At 50.5% G+C, this 18,196-nt stretch overlaps 1 protein-coding gene across 1 annotated transcript in view; it reads left to right on the top strand.

Annotated features, from left to right (window-relative positions):
* SLC37A3 (solute carrier family 37 member 3) overlaps positions 1-18,196 on the top strand; it is a 76,883-nt gene that overhangs the window by 14,086 nt on the left and 44,601 nt on the right. Inside the window, exons 3-6 of the mRNA XM_029597547.1 lie at positions 850-964; positions 1,444-1,536; positions 2,515-2,598; positions 11,068-11,213. Coding sequence (XP_029453407.1) covers positions 850-964; positions 1,444-1,536; positions 2,515-2,598; positions 11,068-11,213 — 438 coding nt within the window. The remainder of the gene's footprint in view (positions 1-849; positions 965-1,443; positions 1,537-2,514; positions 2,599-11,067; positions 11,214-18,196) is intronic.

Consider the following 18,196-nt stretch of genomic DNA (forward strand, 5'->3'; position numbering starts at 1 on the left):
ATACTTTTATTAGCTTGTTTCCGAAATCTTGATAAAACTGAGTTCAGCACATGATCTTATAAGGGATGATGTTGGCAAACCTGCTATTCTGCCTCCATCTGCTGGTTGAAGAGCATAAACCCATATGTCTAGACTGGTCTGGCTGGGCTCAAGGAAGGGACATTTCTCCTTAGCCTTCACAGTGACTTTCTGCAGCAGTTTTCTTAACCTGTGACTACTGATTTTGGAGGGACGGCCTGATCACAGCAATGTCTTTGTGTTGCTAACCGGTTTCCACTTTACAAGGCTAGACCTGACAGTGCCTCAAGAGATATTCAAACAATGAAATTCAGTGTCCCTGAATAACCTTATCCCAGAGTTCTTTCAGCAGCTCCTTGTCTGCTTTTGTTTTGACCTTTGTTTCAAATTTACTTCTTACAACCAAAACAGCTTGAGGCCTCAGAAGTAAACAGATCAGCTCAACTACTGTATTTGGACACAAGTGGTCTCTATTTAACTTATTTATGGGCCTTGTTAAGGCAATTTTATGAACAGGAGCTAATCTGAGTTTGCTAAAGCAAAGGATGTGCAGACTTTTTGGTTTTTTTATTCTTACAGCAATTACTTTCTTTCATGATGAAGGTGTAGAGTATGTTGTGTGGATCAGTGAAACAAACTCCTACTTTAGTGCATTTTGATTTCTGTTTATAGACGGTGTGAGAAGACATTGGGGCTGGTGGAGCTGTGGGAGGGGTGGCAGCTTGCAGTGCAGGCTTGCACAGAGAACCGACTTTCAACCAGGGGGAATAATCTGCTCTTTCTTTCCCCTCACCCCCCTTACATCCCTTTCCTTTTCCGTCTTTTTTTCAGCTACGCGCTGCTCCATGCTTCCAGAAAGACCTTCAGCAATGTGAAAGTCAGTATCTCCAGCCAATGGACCCCATCCTCTTTGAATGCCTCTGCCTTCATAGTAGAACCAGAAGAGGTGAGCGTAGTCCTAAGAGCGGCCCCATTTGGGAAGATCTTTACATAGAAACATAGAAGTGACGGCAGAAGAAGACCAACAGCCCATCCAGTCTGCCCAGCAAGCTACGCACTTTATCCATTTCCCCCCCCCCTTTTTTCTCCCTCCCACCCGTCTCTATTGGCTTCCAGCACCCTCCGGCCCCAATTCCCTTCCACCCCTCCACCAATGCAGAGAGCAGCGCCATCCTAGTGAACATCCAGCTCAATCAGGGGTAGCAACCGCTGCAACCAGCAGGCCACACCCCTGCCCCTTACCCACCCCGGTTTTGTTTGCTTGTTTGTTTTTGTTTTTTTAGCCTTAGACCGTGTGTGTTTGTGTGATTGTCCGTGTACAACAGTGAGGTGAGAATTGTTTGAGATCAAGAGGGGGAAGGAGAATTAAGGAGCGTAAGCTGTGGGCTGGTACAGACTCTTGATGCCGTTGTGTTTTTACATTAGATATGGAAGCGCATTCACTTGTTTCCAAACACGGATGCGGCCACACTCTTCCTGGGGCTGCTGGACAGCATCTTCCTCTTCTCCTATGCTGTGGTGAGTAGAGCTGTCTCCAGATCCCTTCACACCTGCCCCCGGTCTCAGCCAGCAATCAGGCCGATACAGTAAGGAGCGGTAGGAAGAGCTGCGTTAGTGCCGGGCGCACCCGCGGTTGCCGCACGCACAGTCCAGCTCACCTACCGCTCGATACTGTATTTAAATTGCTTGCAAATGCAAGCCGCGTCCAAGAAGCGTCCGTGAAGCGTTAGGCCCGCGCAACCCATTTTACTGTATAAAGCGCTATACAGTATCCTGGGTGCGCTGGCCTAACGCTTCACGGACGCGCTGGTACCTGTCATTTCAAATGACATTTGAAATGACAGGTACCAGGAAGTGGACGGTTCTCCTACGCTCGAGATTGCCCGTCCTCTCTCCTCTCCTCCCGAAGCAAGGCGCGAAAAGCAGCCTTGCTTTGGGAGGAGGGGAGAGAGAGGACTGGCAATCCCGAGCATAGGAGAACTGTCCACTTCGTTGCTACTTTTTTTTTTTTTTGGCATTTTCGATTTTTTCGATTTTTTTCCGCTTTCGTTGTTTCGGGAGGAGGGGGGAGAGGACTGGGTCTGCCCCGGAGACCAGCACCCATTGACATGGCCAGGGCAGGTGAGCGGGGGCTGGGGGAAAGTTTGCCGCCTACCCTTACCCCTGCCTCTTAACGCAGGGGTAAGGGTAGGCGGTAAGTTAGCAGGATAAACGTGCGGCAAAACGGCAGGGTAAAAAAGCGATAGTCGGGGCGTGCGTTACTGTATGGGAGGGAATAGCTAATTTGCTCGTTTACATTTAATATACCTGCCGCGTGCGGAAGGGGTTACCTGGTGATTTAAAGAGGCAGTAAGAATTGGTTAAAGGGGATAGTGTATCGCAGGAAGGGCTAACGCGGCCGGAAAGTGAGTAGAAAGCGGGTTAGGAGCGGGGTAACCGCGGCCGCACTTTACTGGATTGACCTGAATGTAACTTGCGCTTTTTCTTCTGTCCCAGGGTCTCTTTATTAGTGGAGTGATTGGGGACCGTTTGAACATGCGTTGGGTGCTCACCTTTGGCATGTGTTCCTCGGCCCTGGTGGTAAGTGTTGGGAATGCTCACATCCAAAGCCTGAGCTCTGTACAGCCATGAATGCACCGTTCTGATGTATAAGGGAAGGGCTGTATTCCACAGTTTGTCATTTGTAGCTGCTTTTACTGTGTCCTTTCTTTCCTTTGCTCAGTGGTTTCCTTTCCTCTTCTGCTATCTGCTCCATCTTTCTCCTGTCCAAGTTTGTCTGCGGTGTCTTGGCCCAGCAGTCTAGTGCAGGGATTTATTTAGCATGCTGCCAAGCACTGACAATTTTTATTTCTACATATCTGCCAGTTTAGCCATAGACCTGGGTACATTAGATTCTCAAGAGCTGAAAATGCTGGACACTCGAGAATAATTTAACATAGATGGCCGAGAAGTGCTGGAGGCTTCTATGATATGACCTCAGTCCATAGCCAGGCCAAGTGGGATTGCCCTAGGAAACCAGGGGTCAGAGTGTTGGTGACCCCTTTCCCACTCTCTCCGATTTCACCCTCCTTGCAAATAGGAGCACAGTGGCATTGCAGCACCCTTGGCTGCATTGTCCTACGCTTTCACCAGGACCAGAGCGTCACGCTTTAGACTGTGCAATTGAAAACCCGAAACTCCGGCTCTGCCAGTGGTGGAGGAGGATGTAGCTCAAGGCACTGCAATACTGCTGTCTTCTTCCTCACCCTGAGCTGTTATGGGAGGGCAAGCGAGGGGATCGGGAAGAGGAAGGGAAGTGAATGGAGAATGAGAGGATCGTTGGGGGAGAAAGGGGGATAGGAAGAATCAATGAATGAGAATGGGTAGTGAATGACAGTGAGATCATGGGGGAAGGAGTAAGGGAAGTGAAAGAGTGGGGATTGTGAGGGGAAGGGATGTGAATGAGGGATACTTGGGGGAAAGGGATAAGGGACATGACTAAGGGGGAGAGGGGAGCAAGAGAGAAGGGGGAAGAGAATAAGGGACGTAAATGAGGGAGGGGGGATTGTGGGGGGAAGGGATCAGGGAAGTGAATGAGGGAGAGGGCAGCATGGGGGAAAGGGATAGGGGAGCATAGGAGGCATGGGATAAGGAAAGTGAATGGGGGGATGAAGAAATAAATGAGGGAGAGGGAGCATGGAGGAAGGGGCAAAGGGAAGTGAATGAGAGGGGATTGTTGAGGGGAAAGGAAGTGAATGTAGGAGAGAGATCGGGGGGAAGGAAGTGAATGGAGAGAGAGATCGGGGGGAAGGAAGTGAATGAAGGAGAGAGAGATCGGGGGAAGGAAGTGAATGAAGGAGAGAGGGATCGGGGGAAGGAAGTGAATGAAGGAGAGAGGGATCGGGGGAAAGGAAGTGAATGAAGGAGAGAGGGATCGGGGGGAAGGAAGTGAATGAAGGAGAGGGATCAGGGGAAAGGAAGTGAATGAAGGAGAGAGAGATCGGGGGAAAGGAGTGAATGAAGGAGAGAGGGATCGGGGAAGAAGTGAATGAAAGGAGAGGGGGATCAGGGGAAAGGAAGTGAATGAAGGAGAGAGGGATCGGGGAAGGAAGTGAATAAAGGAGAGAGGGCTCGGGGAAAGGAAGTGACTGAAGGAGAGAGGGCTCGGTGGAAAGGAAGTGAATGAAGGAGAGAGGGATCGGGGAAGAAGTGAATGAAGGAGAGAGGGATCGGGGAAGAAGTGAATGAAGGAGAGAGAGATCGGGGAAGAAGTGAATGAAGGAGAGAGAGATCGGGGAAAGGAAGTGAAGGAGGGAGAGAGATCGGGGGAAGGAAGTGAATGAAGGAGAGAGATCGGGGGAAGGGAGGTGAGTGAGGGATCGGGGGAAGGGAGGTGAATGAGGGATCGGGGAAGGGAGGTGAATGAGGGATCGGGGGAAGGGAGGTGAATGAGGGAGAGTGAGGGATGGGGGGAAGGGAAGTGAATATGCAGGGGGGTGGGAGTGAGTGCCAGGAGAAAAGAAATGAGGGAGAGTGAGGATATCTTGGGGATGGGTGGAAAAGTGACTGGGGGAGCCTGAGGAGTTTGCAGGGAATTAGGGGAGGGAAGAAAGTTCCAGAGAGCTTGTGGGATGGGGAGATGGGTTAAATTGCCATTGAGAACGGGTGGGAGGGAAGAGGTTAGAGGTGAAATTAGGAGAGATCAGTAGGTGCAAATTGGGTGTAGGCAGTGATTGATGTGATTTGGAGGATTTGTGTGGTGCGAGGGGATCAGAGGAACGGAGTAATTGAGAGAGAGGCTCCATGTGAGAAACAAAGCATTTTCTCTCTCTCTCCCTCTCTTGGTCCAGGATGCACCACCTCCTTCCTTCTTCTCTTTCCTTCTCTCCTCCACTCCTTCTCCTTCCCTCTCTTTGCAATCCTTATTCCCTGTGCGTACCCAGATCAGTCCAGACTCCTGGGTTTTGCCTCCCTTCCAGCAGATGGAGACACAAATTTTCTCAGGCACCGCCTTATAAGAACATAAGAAAATGCCATACTGGGTCAGACCAAGGGTCCATCAAGCCCAGCATCCTGTTTCCAACAGAGGCCAATCCAGGCCATAAGAACCTGGCAAGTACCCAAAAACTAAGTCTATTATAACTTGAATATCACCTGCAACTCCTCGTACTCTCCTGGGCGCCGGGGGTGACAGCATGTCTTAGCGGAGTTATGTATTGCGAATCCGCAGGATGAGCCGAACCAGGACGTGGTGGACCCGAGCTTGCGTGGTCCGGCCAGAACTTTCCCCTTCCACAGCATGGTTAAGCAGCTGATAGTCAGGGAGTGGGATAATCCTGAGACAGGGCTCAAGTCAGTAGAGCTATGGATAAACTTTATCCCATGCCCGAAGAAACTCTGGAACTTTTCAGGGTACCTAAAGTGGATGCGTCTGTGTCGGCAGTCATTAAAAGAACCACCATACCAGTAGCAGGAGCAGCAGCTCTGAAAGATCTTCAGAATAGGAAGCTCAAGGTGCACCTTAAGATTTTTGAGGTCTCCATTCTAGGCATCCAGGTGGTAGAGTGCAGCAGTTTTATGCTTCGAGCAAGCCTCAGATGGGTGCAGAGTGTCAGAGATCTCTCGCCCCAGGAATCTGAGCAGGCGGAACATTTAAAGGCGGCAGTGGCATACGGGGCTGACGCCTTATATGATCTTATTCGCACCTCTTCCAGGACAATGGTGTCTGCGGTCTCAGCTAGGAGACTCTTTTGCGGTTTTCTAAACTGGTCAGTGGATGTTTCATTGAAAGCTGAGTTTGGAGCGCTCCCTTTCAAGGGCCAACTACTTTTTGGGGAAGATTTGGAGCAACTAATAAAGTAGCTTGGAGATAAGGTGCACAAGCTCCGGGAGGATAAGCCGAAAGGGCCAAAAGGTTTTCTACCGGTCCGCTCGCGGTTTCGCAGCCAAAGGCGCTTCTATCAGAGCAGAACTCCTTTTGCAAATCAAAGGCAGGCTTCGGGGAGGTGTGTTCCCAATCCTTTCGTGGATGCAGAGCAAACCGTGATGACTCCGGAAAAGGACCTAGTGGAGTTAAATCCATGCAATGAGTGGTGGCCGACCCACTCCTCAGTTCCTGTCATCGGGGGGGTGGGGTCGGTTGACCAGGTTTTACGAGGAGTAGGTCAAGATCACGTCGGACCAGTGAGTTCTAAGCATGATAGGACAAGGCTAAGCGTTAGATTTTGCTCGTCCGCTAAGAAACCTCTTTATGAGATCTTGCGTTTCCCCAGCAAAGAAGCTCATCGTGCAGCAGACCATTCAGAGGCTGAGGATGCTGGGGGGCCATGGTCCCCATCTCCAAGGTCGAGCAGGGATTATTACTCCATTTATTTTGTAGTGCCGAAGAAGGAAGGAACCTTTCGCTCAATACTGGATTTGAAGAAAATGAATGTAGCTCTCAGGGTCCTCTGTTTTTGGATGGAGACTCTCAGGTCTGTCATAGCGGTTGTGTGAAGTGGGGAGTTCTTGGCTGTGCCTTAAAAAAAAAAATAGAAGATTAAGGCAGGTGTGAGTGAAGGGGCAGTGTTTTTGCCAGCCTCAAGGGCTGGGGAGCAGTTTATCAGAGGCAGACTGCTCAAGATCTCTGCTCACCAACGGAGGTGTCCTGGTCTATCAATTGAGGAAGAATGGTGAGAGTTTTCTCAGACAATGTAACAATGGTAGCTTATATCAATTGTCAGGGCGGGACAAAAATTTGCCCTGGAAGCCCAGGAGCTCTATGTATGTGCAGAGCAGTATCTGGAAGATATAGAAGCATCGCATGTCGCTGGAGTGGACAATGTGCAAGCAGATTTTCTCAGCAGGCAACAGTTGGACCCTGGAGAATGGGTGTTGTTCCTGGAGGCATTAGACCTCATTTGCGCCAGGTGGGGCAGCCCTTAGCTGGATCTCATGGTGTCGAGATACAATGCCAAAGCACCACGGTTCTTCACTTGCAGACGGGAGGTTGGGTCCGAGGGGTCGACACTCTGGTTCTTCCTTGGCCAGTGGGGATCCTGCTGTAAGTGTTTCCTCCATGGCCTCTTGTAGGTCACATGTTGCATTGCATAGAATGTCACCCAGGGAGGATTGTTCTGGCGCCGGAGTGGCCACTTCATCCGTGGATTGTGGATCTCATGCACCTAGCAGTAGACAGTCCCATCAGGTTGGTTCATCTTCAGGGGTTGCTTCAGCAAGGATCTATCTTCTCAGATCGCGCAGATCACTTTTGACTCATGGCTTGGCTTTTGAGAGGCGGCGATTACATTTAAAGCGTACTCTGAGCTAGTGATTACTCCCTTACTTCAGGCTAGAAGGCCTTCTACTTCCCTAGCTTATATTAGGGTATGAAGAGTGTTTGAGTCCTGGTGCTTGAGGGAGAGTCTGGAGCCTTTACGGGTGGGACATTCCTCACATCTTAGCCTTTTTGCAGCAGGGTTTGAAGAAGGGCTTGGCCTACAGTTCGCTTCGGGTTCATGTCACTGCCTTGGGATGTTTTAGGGGCAAGCTTCAGGGGAATGTCTTTGGCCTCTCATCTGGATGTCATTTGTCTTCTAAAGGGGACTGAACACTTGCGCCCACCAGTGCAGAGGTTTTGATGACAGTGGAACCTTAACTTGGTTTTGTGGGTTTTGTGTGGCCCTCTGAACTTTTGCGGGGGGCATCGTTGAAGGATCTTACCTTGAAGATGGTTTTTCTGGTGGCCTTCTGTTCAGCCAGGTGGATTTCGGAGCTCCAGGCTTTGTCCTGTAGAGATCCTTTCTTGAGGATTTTGGATGAGTGAATATCTTTGCATATGGTGCCACCTTTCTTACCGAAGGTGGTTTCCTCGTTCCATCTGAACAGACAATGGAGCTGCCTGCATTTCTGAATTTTTCAGGGATATTGCATGCGAGGGAACTTCACTTATTGGATGTTTGTCCGATTCTGTTGCGATATCTTAAGGTCACTAACTGTTTTCGTCAGTCGGCTCGTCTTTTTGTCTTATTCAGTGGGACAGAAAAGGGAAGCAAGGCATCTAAGGCCATGATTGCTTGTTGGTTGAAGGAGACTATTTTTTAGCTTATCTTTGTAGAGGTCGAAAGGTTCCGGAGGGGTTGCAAGCACATTATATGAGAGCGGAGTATCAGTTGGTGTCGCCTTAGGAGATCTGTATGACTGCGACATGGTCTTCACACTTTCACCAGGCATTACCGATGTGCGAACATCCAACCGAAAGATGCCACCTTTGGCGAAAGTGTGTTGCGAGTGAGTCTTTCAGGATCCCATCCAGTGTAGGGGGGCTTGGGTACATCCTACTTATCTGGACTGATCTGAGTTATGAACAGGAAAGGAAAATTGGTTCTTCCCTGCTAATTTTTGTTTCTGGAATACCACGAATCAGTCCAGAGGCCCAGCCTCTTAATTCCGAAAGATTGTTTCTGGCAGTATTTTCTGCAGATTTTGATATGTGTATATATGTTGACCGTAATGTTTTGAAGGGTTTTCAGTTCCTTGTTGGATGCGAGAGCTCCATTTCAGGGGACTCCTACCTGGGGTTTGTCTGTTAGCCCTGGGAGGAGGAAAGTTTTGACAGTTTTTGGCTTTATGATGGCTTGGATACAGGTCAGTACTGAGGGACTGCAAGTGGCACTCTTGGTTATGTAGCAGTGCCTCAAAGTTTTTGTTCTCTGCCTCCATCTGCTGGTAGGGAGAGAAAACCCATTTGTCCGGACTGGTCTGTGGTATTCCAGGAACGAAAACTAGCAGGTAAGAACCAATTTTCCTATCTGTAGCAGTCCAGCTTGCTGTGTTTTCCCAATAGGAGGCGTATTAGTGTTCTAGGACCAAGTGTATTAGTTGCAGTGCTGTCTTTTCATTGGTTGGGGTGTTGGGATAGGAGGCGATGTCCTTTTGTGGATTACAAACTGGTTAAAAGACAGGAAACAGAGAGTAGGATTAAATGGTCAATATTCTCAGTGGAAAAGGGTAAACAGTGGAGTACCTCAGGGATCTGTATTGGGACCGGTGCTTTTCAATATATATATAAATGATCTGGAAAGGAATACGACGAGTGAGGTTATCAAATTTGCGGATGATACAAAATTATTCAGAGTAGTTAAATCACAGGCAGACTGTGATACATTACAGGAGGACCTTGCAAGACTGGAAGATTGGGCATCCAAATGGCAGATGAAATTTAATGTGGACAAGTACAAGGTGATGCACATAGGGAAAAATAACCCTTGCTGTAGTTACACGATGTTAGGTTCCATGTTAGGAGCTACCACCCAGGAAAAAGATCTAGGCATCATAGTGGATAACACTTTAAAATCGTCGGCTCAGTGTGCTGCAGCAGTCAAAAAAGCAAATAGAAAGTTAGGAATTATTAGGAAGGGAATGGTTAATACAGAGCTTTCCAAACTTTTCATGTTGGTGACACACTTTTTAGACAAACATAATTTCACGACACAGTAATTCAGTCTATTAGTAAACCAGAGGTTAAAGGTTAAACGAACGAAACATATTTCGACAATTTATGTATGTTTCCTTAAATATATACATAAATAAAATGTTTCACGACACAACCTATCTCATGAAAACCTTAAATTTATATTAAAAATATATATTCCAAGATTCATGTTATTGTTATAATTTGAGAAACAATAATAAAACAAATTGTCTGTCCCCCACACACTCATCTCTCTCTCCTCCCCCCAGCACATGTCTGGCCCCCACACACTCATATCTCTCCCCCTCAAGCACATGTCTGGCCCCCCAGCACGTTTGCCCCCCACTCACTCATCTCTCTCCCCAGCACATGTCTGGCCCCCACACTCATGTACCTCGTCTTTTTGATTGTTGCCAGTTAAGTGCTTCACTCCCTTCCATGATCACCAGACACTGCTGCTTGCAGTCAGTACTCCTCATGGCCAGGCCTCATCGGCAGCAGCAGCCAATGCAAGGATGGCTGGGCTCGTTCCACCCACCAAGCCCCCCCAAAAAACGCGATTGACAGCAAAAATCACCCAATAATAAGCAACCCATAAACCGAAAAAAAAAAAGTGAATCTCTAGAAAAAAAAAAGCCCAAACTCGCATCAGAGTTGACCGGGCTTGCGCGACACACCTGCACACTGCAGGCGACACACTAACGTGTCCCGACACACAGTTTGGAAAGCTCTGGGTTAATAGAACGGAAAATGTCATAACGCCTCTGTATCGCTCCAAGGTGAGACCGCACCTTGAATACTGTGTACAATTCTGGTCGCCGCATCTCAAAAAAGATATAGTTGCGATGGAGAAGGTACAGAGAAGGGCAACCAAAATGATAAAGGGGATGGAACAGCTCCCCTATGAGGAAAGGCTGAAGAGGTTAGGGCTGTTCAGCTTGGAGAAGAGACGGCTGAGGGGGGATATGATAGAGGTCTTTAAGATCATGAGAGGTCTTGAACGAGTAGATGTGACTCGGTTATTTACACTTTCGAATAATAGAAGGACTAGGGGGCACTCCATGAAGTTAGCAAGTAACACATTTAAGACTAATCGGAGAAAATTCTTTTTCACTCAACGCACAATAAAGCTCTGGAATTTGTTGCCAGAGGATGTGGTTAGTGCAGTTAGTGTAGCTGGGTTCAAAAAAGGTTTGGATAAGTTCTTGGAGGAGAAGTCCATTAATGGCTATTAATCAATTATACTTAGGGAATAGCCACTGCTATTAATTGCATCAGTAGCATGGGTTCTTCTTAGTGTTTGGGTAATTGCCAGGTTCTTGTGGCCTGGTTTTTGGCCTCTGTTGGAAACAGGATGCTGGGCTTGATGGACCCTTGGTCTGACCCAGCATGGCATGTTCTTATGTTCTTATGCTGTTTGAGTCCTGGGAGTTTCTGCTGTTACACCATGACAGGTTTGTTCCATAGGTGCTGAGTGCATTTTACAGGGCTTGGGGTTGGTAATGGAGGGAGTTCTTGTTGCTAGGATTTGGATATTCTATTTTTTGTATGGTGAGTGGTAAGGACACATGTGCTCTGCCCCCCAGACCTCTCTTAGGTTCTTTTCTCTTCTCTTGCAGATGTTTGTTTTTGGCACTGTTACAGAATGGTTACACTTCTATAACAAGATCTTCTATTGCTCCCTCTGGATTGTGAACGGCCTGCTGCAGTCCACTTGCTGGCCCTGTGTCGTTGCTATCATGGGCAACTGGTTTGGGAAAGCTGGGTGAGCCTCCCTTTTATCCTCCATTCTTCTGTCTTTGAGGGGAGCTGCTCACATCAGGGCGCTCTGGGGAAACTCATGGCTTATTCTAACAACACCAGCTGCTTGCAGGACCGACTGTAAAACTGTTCCTTTGAAGCAGCGTGTGAGCTTTTTGTGTGTGATGGAGATGTGGGAGGCCCCTCAGAAAGCCAGTTCAGCCCTGTGTACAGAGCTTTGCAGCTGCCGAGGCTTCCTGTACTACCCGCTCAGAAATCAGCTAACACTAATGTTCCACAGGGGAAGAGAAAAACAGGTTCCCTGTACGTACCAGGATCAGTCCAGGACACCTGGGTTGTGACTCCGCACCAGTAGATGGAGACAGAGCAAAACTTGTGGGCGGAGCCATATATGCCCCTGTGCCAGTCACAGCCCCTTAGTCTTACTCTGTCTCCAGTAGATGGTGCAGGTCCGGTCACAGCCCTGCCTGCCCTGATTCTGGTAGTTAGTCAGGGTTAGGGTTTTTCTTTTGTGATCAGTTCTTGAGCCTAGTTAGTGGTTTTTTTTTGCCAAATTGGGGTTTGTTCTTTTTGATTGAAGAGTCAGATCCCGGCTGCCCTGCCTCCCAGGGGGGTTGAGAGGTCCTGAGGGGACTACCCCCCCCTGGTCGAGGCCGCTGCTAGGGTCGAGGACCCGGCTCCACAAGTAGCAGCGTCAGGGGTGACACCGGGGAGCCCAGTTCACTCACCCCTGCAGGTACAGGGCTCCAGGACCCGGGACAGCGACAAGCGTCAGTAAAAAAAAAAAAAAAAAAAAAAAAAAAAAGGTTTTTGCTTTTGTTTTGTGTTCGGCCGGCTCTCCGTTTTCCTTGCGTTGCCGCTCGCCGCTCCGTTCGAGGGGGGTGCCGCTTGCAGGGGGGGAGGGCGCCGAATTAATTAATTAATTTCTATTTCTGAAGCGCGTCTTGGTCTTCCCGCGTTCGCCGGCGGCCGCGCGGCTCCCCATGCCGGGCCTGCGGCTCGGCGCGCGCGCGCCTACCTCGTGACGGTTTTTTGTTCTTCCGGCGTCCCGGGCGGGGAAGGGCCGTCCGGGACCCCTCGGGGGTCTCGCTCCCGGATCGCGCGTTCGCCGCCGCGGGTTGGAGGCGCCATAGGTAGGCCTCAGGACCGGTTCCCGCGGGAGTGGCGGCCATTTTGGCACAGAAAGAGAAATCGCGCGGGATGCGCCGGGGGATTCGGCCTTGCCTCCCGCGTTTTTTCCCCGCTGCGGGGCGCGGCGGGAGGGGGCTCCTCAGAGGGGCTTCGGTCCGGGGAGGTTTCCGGGGCCGATTCTTCTGGGTCAGGTTCTTTCTCGCAGGACTTTGCGCTATTGCTACGAAAGGTACTTGGTACTAGCGTAGCAAGCGCAGCCGAGGCGGGGATCCCTACAGAGGGTCCCCACAAGCTTACTCCACGGACGAGGGCTGCGGAGGGCGTCCAGGAGCCCTCAAGGGGGAATCGGGCCCCTCGGGGCATGCCGCAGGAATCGGATTCGGAAGATTCCCCCGTGGAGGTTACTGATTTTCCAAAGAGCCCCTGACGGGGGCCGAGGAGGCGGCGGCGGATGGCTCCGCCCAGCCCAGCATGGGAAAGGGAGTACAGACCATGGAAGGGGATGACCCCAAGGTAGTCCGACTGTTCCACAGGGAGGAACTATTGCCCCTTATTCCGGCCATCCTCCAGGAGCTGGGGATAGAGGCCCCACCTGTGGTGGTCCGCCAAGAGGCCAACATGGATCCTGTTCTGCTGGGCCTTACGGGTCCGGCAGTTGCCTTCCTGTTTCATTTTCTTCGGATATCTTCTTCTGCGCAGGGGATACTCCGGAATTAAGATTGGAGGTCAGCAAGGCCATGATTAAGCTCTATCCGCTCCCAGAGGAGGCGCTGGACCTTCTCCGTCTTCCAAAGGGGGATTCAGCGGTCTCCGCGGTGACAAAGATCTACTATCCCGGTCACAGGAGCTACGGCACTCCGGGATATCCAGGACAGGAAGTTGGAAGTGCAGCTTACGAAGATTTGAGGTATCCGCCCTGGGGTGCGGGCCGCCATCTGCACTAACTTCGCTATGAGAGCTAGTCTGCGCTGGGCCCAGGACCTTCGGGCGAAGGCGGGCCTGTCTGCGAAGGAGGCTTCTCAGGCAGATAGGTTGGAGGCGGCGATAGCATATGGAGCGGATGCCCTGCATGATCTGCTGCGTACATCCGCTAGGTCCATGGTGGCGGCGGTGTCTGCGCGTCGTCTCCTATGGCTGCGCAACTGGGCTGCGGATGGTTCGTCCAAGGCTCTCCTGGGGGGCTCTGCTTTTCAAGGGGAAATTGCTGTTTTTGGCATGGAATTGTGTGATTTGATGTTTTCTCTGGAAGAGAACAGGGCATTTAAACTGCCCGAGGATAGACCAGATCGTGGTCATCTTTTCCTGCCAGATCCCGGCTTCGGGGACCCAGGACATCGCCCCTTCAAAGATCCACCGGCCCTTTGTGTAGGCCGTCTTCCTCTCGGAACCTTCAGTGGTAGCAGTCCTTTCGGGGAAACGAGTCTTCGCCATGAAGTTCGAATGGTCCATCCCTCGCCGCGCCTGCAGCACGTCATTCCACAGGTTGGAGCGCGGTTAACGTTATGTTTCGAGGAATGGACCATAGTGACGTCGGACCAGTGGATCCTCGACGTGATAAGACACGGCTACGAGTTGGTTTTTCGCTCGCATCCCAGCGTACAAGTTTCTGGTCTTACCCTGCAAGGACCCCAAGAAAAGGGCGGCGGTGCTGGACTCCATCCGACGATTGGAAGGCTTGGGGGCCATTTCCCCCGTCCCTGTCGATCAGCGAGGCAGGGGCAGGCACGCCATTCACTTCGTGGTTCCCAAGAACGACGGCACGTCACGGCCAATCCTGGCTCTAAAAGGGGTAAACAGATGCCTTCGTGTTTCCCACTTCAAAATGAAGACAATTCACTCGGTGATAGCGTCGGTGCGTCCGGGCGAATTTCTGGCGTCCCTAGATCTCACAGAAGCGTACCATTCACATGGGCATCCAGCAGGTTCTGCAGTCTAGGAAGGCACTACCAATTTCGAGCACTCCCTTTTGGGCTCGCGACCGCTCCTCGGACATTCACGAAAGCGATGGTGGTAGTGGCAGCGCGGCTCCGTCGGGAAGGACTCCTGGTTCATCCTTACCTGGACGACTGGTTGGTCCGGGCAAAGTCAGAGGATCAGTGTCGGCGGGCGGTGGCCAGAGTGTTACAGCGCTTGCAGTCACTAGACTGGGTGGTCAACTTCAACATGAGTCAACTGACTCCCACTCAATCCTTGGAATCTCTGGGAGCCGTATTCGACACGAAGCGGGGCTAGGTGGTCTTATCTCAAGATCGGATATGCAGGCTGCAGTCTCAAGTGCGGCGTTGGTTCGCCCTCAGCCGCCCGCGAGTGTGCGATTACCTGACGGTTCTGGGATTGCTGGCTTCAACGCTCGCGTTGGTACCCTGGTTTTCTACCTACCGCTCCCATTCGCGGGCCAGGCGCGGTCCAGCCTGCTCTGGTGGCTGGATCCCAGTCATCTGTCCGGTGGAGTGTCACTTCTTGGGCCCAGGTGGACGATGGTTGACCACGGATGCCAGTCTCCTCCGGCTGGGGAGCAGTTTGCCTAGGGAAATCGGTGCAAGGATTTTAGTCAGTCGCAAGCCCGGTGGCCTATCAACCGTCTGGAGACCAGAGCGGTCCATCTGGCTCTTCAAGCCTTCCTACGGTGCTCTGGGGAAAGGCAGTCCGAGTTCTTTCGGACAATGCGACTACAGTGGCCTACATCAATCACCAAGGCGGGACGAGACGTCCGCGGGTGGCACGGGAGGCGCAGTCCTTGATGGCTGGTCGGAATACATCCTCAACAATGTCACAGTGTCTCATATTGCCGGGGTCCACAACGTCCAGGCAGATGTCCCCGCCTGGATTCCGGCGAGTGGGAGCTGGCGGGAGAAGCGTTTCTCCTCATCTGCAGGAAGTGGGGGGTTCCCCACATGAATCTGATGGCCACGTGGCACACCGCGAAGGCTCCGCGATTGTACAGTCGGCGTCAAGAGAGGGGAGCAGAAGGCGTCGACGCGTAGGTGCTTCCCTGACCGACGGTTCTCCGTGTTTCCTCATGGCCCATGATCGACAAGATGCTGCGGCGCATAGAATTGCACCCGTTCAACGTGATCCTGGTGGCGCTGGAGTGGCCGCGCCGCCCGTGGTTCGCAGACCTCTTCAAGTTGTCGGTGGCGGCTCCCCTTCGTCTACAGGGGTTCACGGGGCTGCTTCATCAGGGCTCCGTCTGTTTGGAGGATGCGGATCATTTTGTCTCGCGGCATGGTTTTTGAGAGGAATCGGTTGCAGAGAACAGGTTACTCGGCCGCGGTCATAGCTACGCTGTGGAGTTCCCGGAAGCAGTCTATGTCCCTGGCGTATGTCCGGGTATTGGTACTCTTTGAGGAATGGTATGTTGAGCGGGGTTTGAACCCCACTGTCGCTGCCGTTTCCGATATTCTGGTTTTTCTCCAGGCCGGGCTGGCCAAAGGCTTCGCGTGCAGTTCGCTACGGGTCCAGGTGGTGGCGCTTGGTTGTTTGCGAGGGAAGGTCCGGGGAGCCTCCCTGGCTCTTCACCTGGATATCGCCCGTTTTCCTGCGGGGGGGCTAAACACCTCCGTCCTCCCTTGCGTTCACCTTGTCCGTCTCCGCCGTAGGCTCGGCACCGTTGGAGCCCTTGAAGCGCGCTACGGTCCAAGCTCTCACGTTGAAGACCGTATTCCTAGTGGCGGTTGATTCGGCACGCCGTGTTTCGGATTTACGGGCGTTGTCATGTGTTTCGGATTTACGGGCGTTGTCATGTAGGGAGCCGTTTATGCGGATCTCTGACGTAGGGGTTTCCTTACGGGCTGTTCCTTCGTTTCAGCCTACGGTAGTGTAGGTTTTTCACGTGAATCAATCAGTGGAGCTTCCCGCTTTCGCAGTCAGGGAGTCTTCGGACCCGAAATCGAAAGAATTGCGAAAACTGGATGTGCGGAGGTCACTTCTTCACTATCTAGAAGTCACTGATCCTTTTCGGGTGACGGATCATCTGTTTGTCCTGTTTTCGGGCCCACAGACAGGTTCTGCGGCGCCTCGCACAACGATCGCCCGTTGGATCAAAGAGGCCAGTGGCTCAGCGTACCTAGTGCGGATAACTTGCGCCAGTGGGTCTCAAGGCTCATTCGACGCGGTCCCACGCTGCGTCTTGGGCGGAATCTTCTCAGGTGTCGCCTCAAGTGATTTGCAGGGCGGCTACCTGGCAGTCATTGCATACCTTCTTCACACATTATCGGTTGGATGTTCAGGCTACTGAGGCCGGAGGGTTTGGAGAGAGGGTATTCCGAGCGGGACTCTCTGCTTCCCACCCTCGGTAACTTAGCTCTGGTACATCCCAGGTGTCCTGGACTGATCCTGGTACGTACAGGGAAAGGAAAATTAGTTTCTTACCTGATAATTTTCGTTCCTGTAGTACCAAGGATCAGTCCAGGATCCCGCCCGCAGTGCTACAATCAAATAACGGAGAGTCCGCTCATAGTTCTTTAAGATTACAGCTCTCTGCTTGTTTCTTTCGCTCTCCCGGTTGGGGAGTCTGGTTCCCGTAGGGGTTGATATTGTTTCCATTTAAGTGGCGTGTTTTGCTAGTTGGCTATGGTTGCCTTATTGCTTTCTACTTTGACATTACGTATGACTGAGGGGCTGTGACTGGCACAGGGGCATATATGGCTCCGCCCACAAGTTTTGCTCTGTCTCCATCTACTGGTGCGGAGTCACAACCCAGGTGTCCTGGACTGATCCTTGGTACTACAGGAACGAAAATTATCAGGTAAGAAACTAATTTCCTTTTCCTAATATCTGTTGTTTATTTATTTATTTATTTATTTATTTAAGGTTTTTATATACTGACAGTCGTTAAGAAAACATCACATCGGTTTCCATACAACGTGAAAGCAGCCAACAGGGCTTTACAGTGTAACTGATTTATTTATTTATTTATTTATTTTTAATTTTTATATACCGGAATTCCTGTATACAATACAAATCAATCCGGTTTACATTAAACAATAAGTTACCCTTGTTGGGACGGTCCAACCTGGGCTTGTTACAAGGAACATTGAAAAGTAACCATAATAATTAACATTTAACATTAAACAGAACGTGTGTTCAACTTTTTACAAAGAAGTATAGTAGCGACAACCGGGCTACCAAACATTATACAAGAATACAATTATATATTATATTATTTGTGTTTGTTAAGATCAAATTGCAAATAAGAAGGTGTAAAATTAAGTGACTGTGGTGTTAGTGGTACGCTGCAATGAAAAGATCTGAAAGTCAGGAGGAGGTGCTTAGTTACACTCTGGTGATTGGAAAGCCTGCCTGAAGAGCCAGGTTTTTAACCTTTTTTTGAACTCTGGTAGACTGGGTTCGAGGCGTAGGTCTGGTGGGAGAGCATTCCATTGATGAGGTCCCGCCGATGAGAGTGCTCTTTTTCTTAGTGTTGATTTAACTGGAGCTGCGACTAATGTGCCTTTGTAGGCATTTCTGATGGGTCTGGAGGATAAATGTGGACGAAGTGGAGTAAGTAGTGATATAGGTGCGACATTATGGATTGCTTTATGAATAATGGTTAAGGTTTTATATAGGATTCTCTGTTTGATGGGAAGCCAGTGGAGACTGCTCAAGATGGGGGTGATATGGTCTCTTCTATTCGTGTTAGTTAGGATTCTGGCTGCGGCATTTTGTACCATCTGTAGGGGTCTGATGCTGTTGGAGGGGAGGCCAAGTAGGATTGAGTTGCAGTAATCAAGTTTAGAAAAAATAATGGATTGTAGGACGAGGCGAAAGTCATTGAAGTGAAGGAGTGGTTTTAGCTTTTTTAGGACTTGAAGTTTAAAGAAGCAGTCCTTGGTGGTTGTGTTTATGAATTTTTTT

The sequence above is a fragment of the Rhinatrema bivittatum genome, chromosome 4, assembly GCF_901001135.1.
Source record: "Rhinatrema bivittatum chromosome 4, aRhiBiv1.1, whole genome shotgun sequence".
Lineage (NCBI taxonomy): Eukaryota > Metazoa > Chordata > Amphibia > Gymnophiona > Rhinatrematidae > Rhinatrema > Rhinatrema bivittatum.